Raw genomic sequence first — 14,635 nt, forward strand, 5'->3', positions numbered from 1 at the left:
CGCTTTCATTCTCTCTATCTTCCGCCCTCCCCCTTCTCTGTTTCCTTTAATAATTCTGTCCTACCTACATCCTATCCTTGCTATGAAAAGCTCGCCAGTTAAATTAAACTTAACAACCGAAGAATGTATGGTGAGATAGTAAAATCGAATATGCATGATAAAGGCGGAGTGCGGAAAAGCACAAAAAAAAGAACAAAAATAATAAAGATAAATTTCATCCCTTTAACGGAATGCGAACCAAAATCAAACTCAAAATAATATGCAGTGTTAGTGCATCGCGCGTCGATTAAAATGATCAAATCGCATCGAGAACTTTGCGAATTAATTAAAAACGGCGCATAAAACAAATCGAGAAATATAAAGAAAGGTACTCACCAACTGGACGTAGCGTTGGCAGCAGTCTTGAGCTTTCGAATCTCTTTCGCAGCCCAGCTCGCCAGCTGTTTAGTTTTGTGAGTGCGTGACTTCTTACCCTTGGTCAGCAAATCATTAAGCGGCTCGGTCTCCACCATAGGCAATAATTTGATTCCGAACACCATGACGAGATCGCCTAGCAGACCTACCGCGGCCGACACATTACCCTCGGAATGTTCGCGATCTTGCGCTATCGAGGTGATAAATTGTATAATGTACGGCACATGCGGCTCGATAAGAGAAATAGCAACATCCGGACAATTATTCCCATCACCGCGGAGACCTTGAACTATGCCAGTGTAAGCTTCAAGTACGCCCTCGCGTAACTCGTTGAGATAATCGATCATATCGTAATCGCTTCTATCTACGTTAGCCTGTGATGCTTGTACCAACGTCTGCAATACAACGTCCAAATATATTTTAAATTCTGGTCCGATACTCATGGCGATGTCACCGAAAGCCGAAAAGATCTGCGGTTTAACTGAGCGATGCACGGCGTTATTGCTGAGGTTCTCCAACAACAGAGTCATAATTTCATCGCAATAAGGAAGCATCTTGTTTTTGAGAGCGCGGCAGATATCACCAGTGAGACCGACCGCTGCGCAACACACCTGATATTCGGCATAGTTCTTCAAGCCGAGACAGAGATAAGGTTTGAATGCCTCCATATACTTCAAGAAACCTTCGCCTAACACCTCAACCAAAGTCGAAACTGCCATAAGCGCATCCTCCTGTACGCCACCTGATTTGCAGGAGTTTGAGTTAAACATGGCAAGCAGAGCAGTCATTATTACATCGGATATTTGCGGAGCGTCCTCTGTAGTGACTTTACGCAAGACTGATTGTAAAGTCGCACAAAGCAACGACTGCAAATCGTTATATTGGGCACGATCCGAATGACTTTGTATGTGCGACTCCATCTGCAATACTTGTTGCAGTCGCTCCAGTATCACCATTGTAGTTTTTTGTACGGTTACATAACAATCACGCGGCGAGTTCTTCACCATTTCCATGAGAGCCTCATAAGCAGCAGATCTCAAATTCGCTTGAGCCCCATCTGGTCGATCAGTAGTTTCCAAAAGTCGTTGAATGATAAAATCGAAATATTGTGACATGCAGTACGTTTCTGGTTGATTGCCGTCTTCGCTGGCCTCAGCAGACTCGTAACTCGCTTCTGCTAATCCTGTAAATGCCCAACATACATTGGCAGCAACTCGTGGTTCTGCCTTCAATCCGTTCACTAAAGATTCTAACAATGGCTTCAGATAAGTTTCGTTGATTGCAGCATCTGGAATCATCTCGCATATGCGTCCAAATGTCCAAGCCGCAGTATCACGGACGACTACACTGTTATCGTACATCAGCTCGATGAGAGTTGGCATGGCTTGTTCCACTAACGGTTTCAATGTGGCAGGTTCTAAACCACCAAGAATCGAACCGAATGCCATCAGAGCCGCATCTCTATACCTCCAATCGGGACTTTTAATATTATCCTTGACAAAAGGAAGAACGAACGGAACAATAGCTTCTTCGCAGCACGATGACAACAACATCAAGCAAACTCCAGCAGCTTTTGAAGGATTCCAATCATCTTCGTCATCAAATTCTTCTTGCTTGGTCAATTTTTTCATCAATACTGGTACTAAATATTGTAAAGCTCCTTTAGCATAGTGCCGCGAGACTTTTAGCGGTGGGCGACCTCCTTCTGATGCCTCTCCTTCTTCCATTGATAAGTCCACTTCTTCATCAGATACATTCGACCAGAATTCTATTCCTTGAAGTGCCACTTCATCAATATCAGATTTCATAGCTTCTAATGTAATCTAAAATAAAAATTCCATTAATAAAATATACACTATATTTAATATGTAATATTTTAAAGACAATTGAAATCCATACAAATAACACTTACAGGAAACAATGCTGGAGCCATATATGGTTCCATGTATTGATAATACAGTGACATAATTTTCACAAGACACTGTAACGCAGCCACTCTGATTTGAGTATTGGTAGACTGAGTGGCTTCACATACTACTTCCATTATGAAGTTTCGTTCCGTCTGTATATAGGATTAAAAGCAGTTATTTAGTTATTTATTGCATAAATTGTATCACAGTTGTATATAAAAATGATATTCACGTCAATGATAATATTAACCTCTTTTTCAAAGTTTCCTTTGGTGAACTCCAAGGAATTGTACAGAGCGCTTGTAGCCGCTAGTCGAACGTGATTTGATGTGCTCGAACCCTTCATACCGTGAATGATAGCAGTAAGAATCTCATTTGATTGTGATACTAGCACTTCACTTTCGATTTCTTGGCAGATATATCCAATAGTCTCTAAAGTAGCCTCCTTCATCATCTCGGTACTGGACGGGTTGACAACATTATTGACTAACAATGGAATTAATTCGCTCCATTCCCCGACTGCCAACTCGGCAACAGCTACATAAGCGACGCATTGTGCTGCAGAGCTTGGCCTATTGTTTTCTGTTCCCAACGCTCCTAAAATCTGCAAGAATAAGTATATCTCTCTGTGCATGAAGGAAAATAATTGATCAATATATTTAACTCTAAAAAATGTTACTTTTAATAATTTTTTATGATTACTATTACTATTATTATAAAATTTTCATAAAATGAAAAAATAGTTTTCTGACGATATATTTTTTTTGTAAAGAAGATAAACTACCTTGAAATTCCGATTAGAAGTTACGAATGTATTCCTTATCCCATAAAATACTTTTTTTTCAATATCTTACTTTTTTCAATATCTTATTTATCATGTTGTGAAAAATTTAAATACGAAATTCTTCTAAAATAATAAATTTTCCACCTTGGTAAAGTGCAAATTCTAATTTGTAATATCAATACACATACATAAACCATATAATTTTTATTTCCAAACATTTTTTTTAATGCGTTTTTTCGAAATATTCGAGGCAGATAATGTACATGAGACACACACTATATATGGAGGTGTTACGACTGTCTTAGATGTTTTACATTGAAATTTGCTTTCGCGCCCCAGTGCCAAGGTTACTAGGTACGAAACATCAACTTCCCGCCAAGCGCAACGAATCAACAATCAAAAGAAAGAAAGTTTCGCCAATTTCTTCACTGCTGTGGTAAAAATCTATAATATACGTAACATACACTATAGATTTTCAGTACTGGATACAGCGGAATGTAGCTTGAGTTTTAGGATAAGGACATTGATGACATCACAGTTGGAGCGATCCATTTTCATATGTTTTTGGATATCTTGAAAATTATTAGTACCTATTATTAAAATTTTACATCCGTCTAAATTTTACGCTTTATACTGGAATGTAATCTTTTTAATACTTCATAACGCCTCCGTATATATGTACGTACACATTTAGCAGAATCTACGATAAATTGCACTGTTTATCGATAGCCACAAATAGCTAACCTTTTTTTAAAAATATTTATAGCAAAATGTTATTTATATTTTTAGCACTTGACATGCTTAATTATAATTTTAATATGCTAAAAAAATTTTTTTAATTTTAAGAATTAAATATAAAAAACAGATTTCATTATATTATTCTTTTCTTTGTTGAAATAATTTAAAATAAAACATTTTAAGAATTATACATTTAAATAATACTTTTTCAATATAATAATTTGAATAATGATTTAATATTCTATTTTTTCATATATATTGGACCTAAAAAAATTTCGCTTATGACACGCCAACAAGTGGCCTCCTTAACAAATCTTTAAATTTGCCAATGTCACAAAATAAAAATTATAGAAGTACATAATTTCATCGTCACATGCGAAAAATGTTACCTTAAAAAAAGTCATATTTAAATCATATTATGTCTAAAAAACAAGATATTGAAATAAAAAGGAACACATTTTATAAGGGATGATATATTCATGACTTCTTATCGGAATTTCAAAATAATGCTAAATCATTTTATTAAAAAATGTCATAAAAAATTATTTTTTGTATGAAATTTCTATTATTTCACTTTCGTTCAGAATTGAATCTTCTTACTATCTTATCACTTACCTATTTAAAAGAGTAAACATAAAAATAAAATTGAGAGTAAAGATATAAACAGATAATAGAGAAAAAAATAAAAACATTTCTATTTCATGTTCTGTTTCACTTCAAATAATATATAATTATAATTTTCAAAAGAAAGAATATTATCTCTATATAATAGATTAAAATGTTAAAATAATATGAGAAAATAGGATAAATATGGCATTTCTTACATTTTTCTTGATATATTCCCTCGTTTCAACAGGGATAGTAAGCCAACGTTGCTGATATTGGAATTTCATATCAGGATCCTTGGAGGTAAGTTGGTTTTTGAGCTGTAAGCCCGCTGCCATGCGGGCAACAGGGCTCGCGCCGACTGTGACCAGCACGGCGCTGAGTCGTTGCACGAATTCATGCTGAAACAGACATACCACCGAGTATTGCAATTGAATACTTCTTGCACTAACATAAGATAAATCTCATAGATACAGTGGCAAATTTATACTCACGAGATTGGTTTCGGCCGCCTGCTGCAAGAAAGTCTGCGCTGCCACCAGCTCATTCTTGTCTGAAAATGCATAGACATATTATATTCGTATGTTCATAATTAATATTAAGAATATTAATCCTCGGTACAATTAGATCATTCATATCTTGCGCATTTCTTTTCTTTGAGATACTGGTGACATTTCTACCAACGTAAATTAACTTTAATCTCGGTTCAAATTACTCTTTATCTTTTTTAATTTCTTAGAAAAATATAAATTAATTCAACTGAGATTGAAATTAAACTACATTGATAAAAAGTGATATAAGAGTATATTTTGTTTCGTGCATTAAATATAATTGGTCTGTTCAATGTTACCTAAGCATTACTTGTACTTTCTGCACTCAGTATTTTCACTTTCTTCCTCTTCAACGCTCAAATATATATTTATCTCATTTTAAATGCAAAACTTTTAGGAATTTCAAGCAACGTGAATAGACATAATGTATCATTGTATTCTTTAATACTTGATGACTAACAAGAATAAAATGATACATCATGCATGAAACAAAATGCACTCTCCAGAATAATTAGTTATAACATTCATGTACAATTTTTTTAGTACACCTTATACATACTTTCTAAAGATTTTAAAGAATTATTTAATAATTTTTGTGAAAGTGATAAAAATTAACCTAAGGACGATCCATCGTGTGTAATAAAAAATTGGAAAAAAGCATTACTAAGTACCACGTCAGAAATCGTGAAAAACCGTAGGTTAGACGAAACCGAGGCGCCTCGCGATGCGTGTCGCGCCAATGCGTGCAAATATCAGCAACCGTCACACGGGACAATACTTTTCCAGCGGCGAACAAAGCGCCTAGCAACAGTACGACGGGGCGCGATCAGGCGCGATATCGCGCCTAACAGCATGCGAAATGGCTCACGGTCCCGTCCACGAGACAACGACGGCAGCCGTGTCGCTGGCAAAATTGCGCGATCGGCTAAGGCGGCGGCCGTCCGATCCGAGCACGTTGCGACGAGCCCCGCCGGAACCGAGAACGATGACGCGCACGCGGTTCCTCCGATATCTCTCTCATGTGCTCCAGATCGAGCTCGCCATCGCCCTCGCAGCCGCCGTCGCAGCTACCGTCGCCGTTGCACCCAGCATCGCATCGGCATCGCGCTTTCGATCGAGCGAAATCTCGAGAAGACGCCTGAATGAAAGAAAACGGCCCGCCGGTCCTCCGTAACGTCGCCACGACGATACGATTCCGATACACTTACCCGACGAGACGGTCCTCTCGAGGACTTGGATCAGCTGCAACGTCGTCGGGTCCATCTGCATGGTTAACGGCGGATTGTTCTCGTTCACAGTGTGGTAAGTCACGGCTCCCGCGATTCGACGCGAGGAAGTTAACGTCTGCTCCCTGATACGAAAGTTCTCGTCACGACCGGCGGATATCCACATGTAGCCACCACCGACTCAACTGCCTTCGACGTTGCCCCCACTCTGACGTCCACTTCCTGCCTGGCGGGCCGATCGCCGTCCGTCTCTCTCGCTCTCGCGGTGCCAGCTGCGCGATTTATCGCTCCCTCTTGCTTTCTCCTTCTATACTCCGCCGTCGCGTTTCCTTCGCACACAACGTGCGGCGTAGTAATATCCGGCAGCCTTTGAGATTCTCGCGCCCGCTGGGAACGAACCTATGATTACGTGAAAAACGTAACGCGCTGTTGACAAGCGATAAAAATTCAACATGATCGCGATGATTATCTCAGATACAAAATCGTCGTTGCGTCTCTTGCCGTTGCCTCGGCGATTGTATCGTGTTTTCGCGAAAGCGGACTATTTTCTTATCTCAGTGAGGAACTGCGCATGCGCCGACCGATGCACGCACGCCACCTGGCACTGCTGCAAGCAATCGCATTGGTCGTGCGATATCCCATTGCGCAAGATTGACCGTTGGTGGGTTTTTCGACGTTTTGTGACGTTTAAAATAAATTTTCCGCGCGAGTATCACTTTTCTTTCATGGCACAACACTTAATTTGCAAACGTTCATTAAAATTTATTTATAAATTTTATTTGCTTTGTGTAATTCAGAAACGTTGCAGTAATTCATTGAACAAGTCTTGATAATTGAATAGTTTGGATTGGTTGAGAATACTCGAAATAGATTCTGTATTAGCTATGGCTATGATCCATTGGCATGTGATCCATTCGGTGTTACAAATGCTTCGAAATATTTTTTGATTGATCAATTAGAAAAAATTCTTTTTTCCGATTGATCAATCAAAATCGAAGAGCGTTGCAGAGCCGAATGGATCACATACTATATATTGTATGTATCTGTCTCAGAAAAAAAATTGTCGAATCATTTCCTTACTTGACACAGGTATTTATTATAAAATTTGTTTCCCCTCTACTTTATTGTCTTGCAACATGTGATGCGACTCCTTGTTTCTCACTAGCATTTTTATTGTCCAATGTACTACAATACATACAGTCAGAGACGTACAAAAAGAGTTGGCTGCCCGCGTATAAAAATAATTTTGCTGTCTCAGAAGTATACATATATAATTGTTTAGATGTAGACTAGAAAAAAGGAGACAAAGGAAGGAGTTATACTTTAACTTTTTTTAGTTTTAATGCTTAAATAAAGATAAAGAATAAATTACACATACAGTGTCAATTTCTATTTATGTAGATTAACCGTAATTTCATTTTAACTTGTTTTTTATTTTTCTACTTTTAATCCTTAAGAATTAATAAAAGATAAAGAATGAATTAAAATTAAAATCTATATATAAATAAAAATGGATCATTATAGATTAATTTTAACTTTATTTTTTTCTCTCTGATTCTAAAGTTAATCTAAATTCATAGAAATAGTCATAACAGATTAAAGTTAATGTTTATAGAAATGAACAATAAAAAAAAGATAATTTTAATGAAAACGCCAACGTTTAATTAGGGAATTATTTTCTCGGAATGAATTCCGATCAGAATTATTCATAATTCCCTTTCTATTGTATTTTTTAAGGCAAATAATTCCGATCGGAATCTGTTCTAAAATCCATAAGATGTATCAGAAAGCTGTGATTTCGTCGCATTTATAATTTAATGAATCTCGACTTTGGCCGTCTCTGGCTAGGCTCGTCCCTGACTAAATTAATATATTATGAAAAATGATACAAATAATGAAAAATATTACAAATAAATCTTATTTTCAATGCAAAATTGTATTACACGCACGTTGTGCAATATTGCTGTAATTGTAAACATTGCAGAATTGCGGCAACGTTAAAAAGTATATGTCTTCTAAAAGATTCTAATATAACATCTTAACAACATTGTGTGATGTATTTAATGTAACGTTATTACGTGCGGTAGTGAGTGTTCTTTAGCGATAAACTATTGAACAAAGTTGAACTGAGGTCTAGTGGCGAGATTTAATGCTTCAACAACGAATGATTGCGATATGTATAGATCAGCGAAAATTTATCAGCGAACCATTACTCGATACAGTTAACTACTCTAGAAAGGTATGTGATTATTTTTTACAAATTATTTATTTATACTTTCTTATATCCATGATTTTTGTTATAAAATTTGACTGAAAAAAGCTCTTTAAAAATGTGCTAATAAAAAATTATTTTATACTATCAAAATAATTATGTAAGACGTTCAAGCAGATTGTTAGAATATTAAAATTTTTTAGCAACATTGCTCATTATGCTTAAATTTCCTACATAATTATTTGGATTAATTATTCCAACAAAAAAATGTGTGTACCTATTTAAAGATCCCCAATAAAAATACCTATTATCTCTCTATTTAAATTTTTAGTTAACTTAACCAAATCGTTCTTTTTATACAGAAATAATAAATCGCTTATTTATTTAAAAAGTATTATAATCACATATCAAAATAAAAAGATTTTAGTCAATTTTATTTAATCAACATTTATTATTATTTCGTTAAATTTAAATTATTGTTATTAAATCTTCTTATTCTCTTATCTTTGTGCATATAGAAAATGTATTTTAAAAATAAAATTATCTTAGAGTGATTTTTCTAAGAATATTATAATTTCATACAAATCCACGATAACGAAGTTTTAAAATTGCTTGCTAATTTATAATATGGCATATCCATCAAAATTTTCAATAGTTTTCTCTTGATTAGTCGACGATCAGAAATATTTTTTGTGATCATTCACGTTCGTTCGTTATCAATGAAAACGATCATAAATAAAATATTACGTAAGACAGTATCGACATTTGCACTTTAATATTGTTCTTTCATATTTGAGTTCTACTAGAGAACCGGTGTGACATGCTTAGAGCTGTACGGCCAGGTGTACACAATTTCGAAGAAGCAAGGATGGATTATTGTAAAAAGCTACCCTTGAATAAAAAAACTCTTGGACGCATCATGAGACATGGGACTTATAAGTAGACTTAGCAAAAAAAAAAGATTGAAAAAAGAGGGAAAGGAGATGCGAAGAAAGGAAAGAAAAAACTAGTCGGTCCGTCGTTTTAGTAGATTTAATGAAACGATATACAGAATACATTTGCTTTCGTAATGCATCGCAACGCATTCTCGCGTGCCTTACCATCTATATCACATGTCAATTTTTTTATTTATAAAATATAATCGTCATAATTTCTTTGTTCTCGCGTCTTGCCTTTGAACTGCCTCTTCGTCGTATATATCGAAAGTATATATATATATATTTATATGTGTTTATATATATGTATACATATATATATTTATTTATATATATAATATATTTATTTATATCTGTATTTATATATATATATCTATTTATATATATATTTATATTTTTATTTATATATATATATATTCCAAGCGAGAGGGAATTGTGTTGTGGCTCGGTACAGAATTAACAACGAATCAGGCCGGAAAAAAGGTTCCATAAATGTGCGCGCGCGCATGGGTATGTGTTAATATTTGAGAAACGATGTTACACAGTGACATGTATCATGTGATATTACTATGCTATGCATCACCCCTACGATCGACGGTCGTACGGATGAAAGCATCAGGTCAAAGTATTCTCCTCTTTGCGATTTCTTTATTGTCAACTGTTGTAGTTACACCTGCTTCACACTTTCTCTCCTTTTCTCTCTCTTTTTTTCTTGCTTTCAGTGTCTCTCTTATGCAGAGATCGCGTAATCATACAGAGAGATCACACATTCTCGCGATATGCAATTAATTTCGACTTGTCAAGTCGTACGGCCGTCGATACGCCGACGTTTCCGTCATTTTCTTTGATCGTCCTCCGTTTCTCTTCGTTTCACGATTAATATATTCGATCGTATGCACACGTAAGATTTAGCATATAAAAAAGGAAAGAAATAGAAGAAATATCGATAGATCAAAAGATCTAATACTTTTAGTATGAATCTTTTGAACTGTCTTGCGACACTTACGTGGACATTTGTTGGCTGCTATTCGCATGTTTCTCTGTCTGTGTAGACACGTGTTCATTTGTGTTAATTTACTAGATTTATTTTCGGTGCAATACTTATGTCTCACGATGCATATGTATTGTATATGTTAAGCGGGTACATTTGTCGTACATTTATAAAACGCGATTTTTTTTGGCTGAGCGTGCGGACGTTCGTACGACAGAGTGAAGCAGTGAAATTTAATGTAATCTCATAATTAAAGAGATTAATTAACAACTCGAGATAGATTTGTCTTGTTTATCATAATTCTTATTTATTAAAATTTTTCTTTATTTTTCAAAATTTTATTTTCGAATCGCTGAATTTAGTAGGCAAATTATGATTGTATCTGTAAGCTGTTTATAAGAAATTATAAGTAAATTAGTTACGTCATGTTTTGATTCGATTAAAAACCTGTAATTTTTATTTTAATAATAAAATGTGCTTCCCTTGACAATGATTATGACAATTACCTGAGGAAAATGAATTCTGAATGATAGAGAAAGTTTAATAACTTGTTTATGAAGAAAGCTTGATAATTATGAAGAAAGAGTGCTAGAGAGACAGATTAATTTCAAATTCATTCGGAAAATATAGGAGAAGTTAGAAAGTAATTAGTAATACGTTATGTGTTTTATAACATCTTGATTATCTTTCCATCGTTTTGAACTGTCGGAAACCGACAACTTCCGTAGTTTTCACGGCGGAACACACTGTACGCAAACGTCCGCCGCTTCACGAATCAATAATAAATAATTCCCTCGAATAAACTCAGTCAATTACAATGTCAATCGAGAAAATAATTTATTAACAAAATTTCGAAGAGAAATTAAATAATCTGTTGATCGAACATTTATTGCATACATCGATGAAACGGGGAAAAAGGGATAGATTTACACCTAACGGAATTGACTGTTATTTCGTTACAGTAATGACAGATAATCGATTTAAATAACAATATTGGGACGATCTCGTTCATTTTGTTGTGAGAATATCTTACTATTCACGCCCGAACGATCCAATATGCCCTCCTATTCCTGCTCCTCTTTCTTTTCGCCTGTTTTCTTTATGACATTTTCTCGTAAAAAATAATTCGCCGCAGTACTGAGTCCAGGGACAATTTTCTGCGATCAAGAGCGGAAGACATCAGCCTCGCGTGGACTCTTTTCTCTTCGCACGGACTCTCGTTAAGAAAAGATATATAGGAACAAAAATACGTCGCCACGAAACCCCATCTTCCGTGTAACGGAGGCCGTAACTCGTCGGGGTTTCCTTCGTTCTAGTCGAGCCCTTTGCGAAATTCCGATCTCGATCTTTTTACGGCCAATAATTCCTCTCCCGAAATCTCCTCTGGACTCAACACTTTGTTTGCACGAGCAAGAAAGTCGATTTCTACCGTTCGAGGATTTCTACGTATTTCGTCTAAAAATGAAGTATGATATGAAGAGAAGATAAGGCGAGAATATCAGGCAAAAAGCGCTCGTCCTCGAGAGTTTTAATTTAATTGCACCACGTTTCTTACAAATATGAAAAATGATTTCCATTTTATATTGATACAGATCGATGCCAATGCGTTACCTGATTTTATCTTCATTAATACAAAATTATTTTTTCTTTTTTTTTCTAGTTATTTTTTTCTAGTTATTTCTTGGGATTTCCATTCAATTCGTCCAACTGTCTCATTATTAAGTACTTATCTTCACAACGGACGGAAGAAAACATTTATATTTACTGAGACATTATTTTGTAAATATTTCAAAGCTCAACGTTTAATATTTCTGTATGCCTAGAAATATTTGTTACGATCTCTCGACGCTAAAGAGGATTCTCAAAAAGTGATTACTTTTAGAAATTCTAAAAAGGCAAGATTTTTGTATCTCTAAAACTCTTCAATGAATAGTTCATAAATATCTTATTTTCTTTACAAATATCCTCTGACAGAACATTGACATCAGTCTGGTATCGTAAAGAACTTCCTTATCTTATTGCTATCGATTTCGTGGCGCGAATTAGTTTTCTCCAGCGAGAACAAGCTCTTCGAAAATTTGCGCTCTTCGAACAAAAGCAGAATCGACGCTCTCGCATGCGTTATCTTAATTTCGATCGCAAGGGTCGCACAAACCTTGATACCCTCGGATCCTGTTTACCTTGCATTCTTACCGGGCATTTTGTCTTTTGAACACTTGCGCGCGTATCCATCCGCAAACGTGGACGTGTAAATGAATTGTATTATAATGAATCATTTGGTACACGGAGAAACATTTTTTACAAACATGGCAATTTTTTGAGGGGAAGAACTTGATATGTCATCTATTGCGCAGTTTTTTTGCATCAATACCGAATTTTTGCGCCCACTGGAAACGGAATTTGTTTCTTTGTAAAAAGAGTAATTATAGAGCATAAAGATTGATTATTTCAAACGTCATCGCTAGTGCTTAACAAACGCGTGACACATATATATGCGATATAAGATTATTGTGCCTATATCGGCCAGCATATAGCAACGGTGTCCATTGAATTCGCCATGTATGTGATAAATATATAATTATTATATCGTAATTTATATAAGATTTGAATATTATTCTCCAATACATTATCGCAAATATGTTATTGTAAACAGTTGAATATTTAACATTTTCGTTTAAAAACCAGATTTTCAATTTCTCATCACAAATATGTTAAATGATCGTCATGGCGAGTCTTGAATTTTTACAAGAAACCGTCCCTTTATAATATTTATTCACAAATAGCACAGTACAATTATTATTAATTAATCCTTTACGGCCAAAATTATTTTATGGATTTACAATCGGCAATTAAATATTATAAATATTATTGGTAGTTAATATTATCTCTCATTGTGATTGCTGTGATCGCGTTTCTGGAGAATAGATGATATATTAAAAAAAAAATAATAATTTTCTTTTTGATTTCCAGATTAATTTTTGATCTAATTATCTTGACACAAAATTATCCGTGTCTACTCTCTAAATTCTTTCGAGTGGAATAAAGAGTTAAAATTGAGTTAATCTTGAGAAGAAAAATAGCTCAATTTTCAATTTTTAGGAATGAGATTTCACTCTGCAGAGTGATATTCGCTCCAAGAGTTTTAGAGAGTGAATTTTTTAGGCCGCAAAGCATTAAATTTTAATTAGCAACAAGAATTGAGAAAATACTTCCAAAGTACTAGCAAAAGTTTTCGGAACGATTGAATAAAGGTAAAAATGTCCGTTTCCAGCGACGGAAATTGAACGCGAGTATATTTGATTACTTCTTATTATTACTTCTTCCGTGCACTGCATTGTGTACGAGATCGCGAATCGAGAACATCACGCGAACGATATCGCTAAACAGAATACAAAAGACATTAATAATACAAGGAATCACAATCATAGATAGCTAGTAAAAGACGAATTCGATTCAGGTATTGATTCCGCCATGTCTGCGAAGCGTCGAACATTTGCGGATACACACGACTTTATATTAACATATACACATGTAATTATTATATCTATTGTGCACATACAGGTAATTAATGTGATCTTTGTTTATGTATGTGTGTGTATATGTGTATGTGTGTATGTCTGTAAGGACAATGTCTGTCGTGTTAAGAAGCTTGGATCGCGTTGCGACGGTGGTTATCGTAAGATTACACAGGCAATGGTAACTACGCCTGAACAAAAATAGATCTCAGGATTATCTAAAGTAATCTAAAAAGATAATTAACTAAAGCAACCGTAACAGTTGATGCTAAAGCTTACTATCGTAAATATTATTTCTCTCAGTATAAATAAAATAAAAAAGATTAAAATTATAAAAGAAATCTTAAAAACTACAAAAAATATAAAAAATACAAAAAGTGTAACTTTAATAATAACAATAAAATAAAATTTTTAAGAATGATATATAACGTTTTCATTAAGATAAAAGGCGAAGTCGAATAAAGAGAGAAGTAAAATTTTCATATTTAAATATATTTAAATATATTGAACATTGTGTGTGTGTGTGTGTGTGTGTGTGTGTGTGTGTGTGTGTGTGTGTGTGTGTGTGTGTGTGTGTGTGTGTGTGTGTGTGTGTGTGTGTGTGTGTGTGTGTGTGTGTGTGTGTGTGTGTGTGTGTGTGTGTGTGTGTGTGTAGTGTGTGTAGTAGTGTAGTAGTAGTAGTAGTGTAGTAGTAGTGTAGTACGTAGTAGTAGTAGTAGTAATAACGTACGTTACGTACGTTACGTTACGTTA

At 34.9% G+C, this 14,635-nt stretch overlaps 1 protein-coding gene across 1 annotated transcript; it reads right to left on the minus strand.

Annotated features, from left to right (window-relative positions):
• Window positions 1-371: 371 nt before the first annotated feature.
• LOC105618496 (importin subunit beta-1) lies at window positions 372-6,272 on the minus strand. The gene is made up of 6 exons (XM_012200029.1): window positions 6,212-6,272; window positions 4,947-5,005; window positions 4,671-4,853; window positions 2,575-2,928; window positions 2,327-2,476; window positions 372-2,237 (listed from the first exon to the last, which is right to left on the minus strand). Exons 1-6 carry the CDS (start codon window positions 6,270-6,272, stop codon window positions 372-374), a joined length of 2,673 nt encoding a protein of 890 aa, XP_012055419.1.
• Window positions 6,273-14,635: the final 8,363 nt, after the last annotated feature.

This window comes from Atta cephalotes (genome assembly GCF_000143395.1).
Source record: "Atta cephalotes unplaced genomic scaffold scaffold00017, whole genome shotgun sequence".
NCBI classification, from domain to species: domain Eukaryota; kingdom Metazoa; phylum Arthropoda; class Insecta; order Hymenoptera; family Formicidae; genus Atta; species Atta cephalotes.

Coding starts and splice junctions, on each gene's coding strand:
- LOC105618496 (XM_012200029.1), bottom strand. CDS start 6,272: ATGCAGATGGACCCGACGACGTTGCAGCTGATCCAAGTCCTCGAGAGG. Junction 5,006..6,211: donor CGAGAGGACCGTCTCGTCGG/GTAAGTGTATCG, acceptor ATGCATTTTCAG/ACAAGAATGAGCTGGTGGCA. Junction 4,854..4,946: donor AGGCGGCCGAAACCAATCTC/GTGAGTATAAAT, acceptor TGTCTGTTTCAG/CATGAATTCGTGCAACGACT.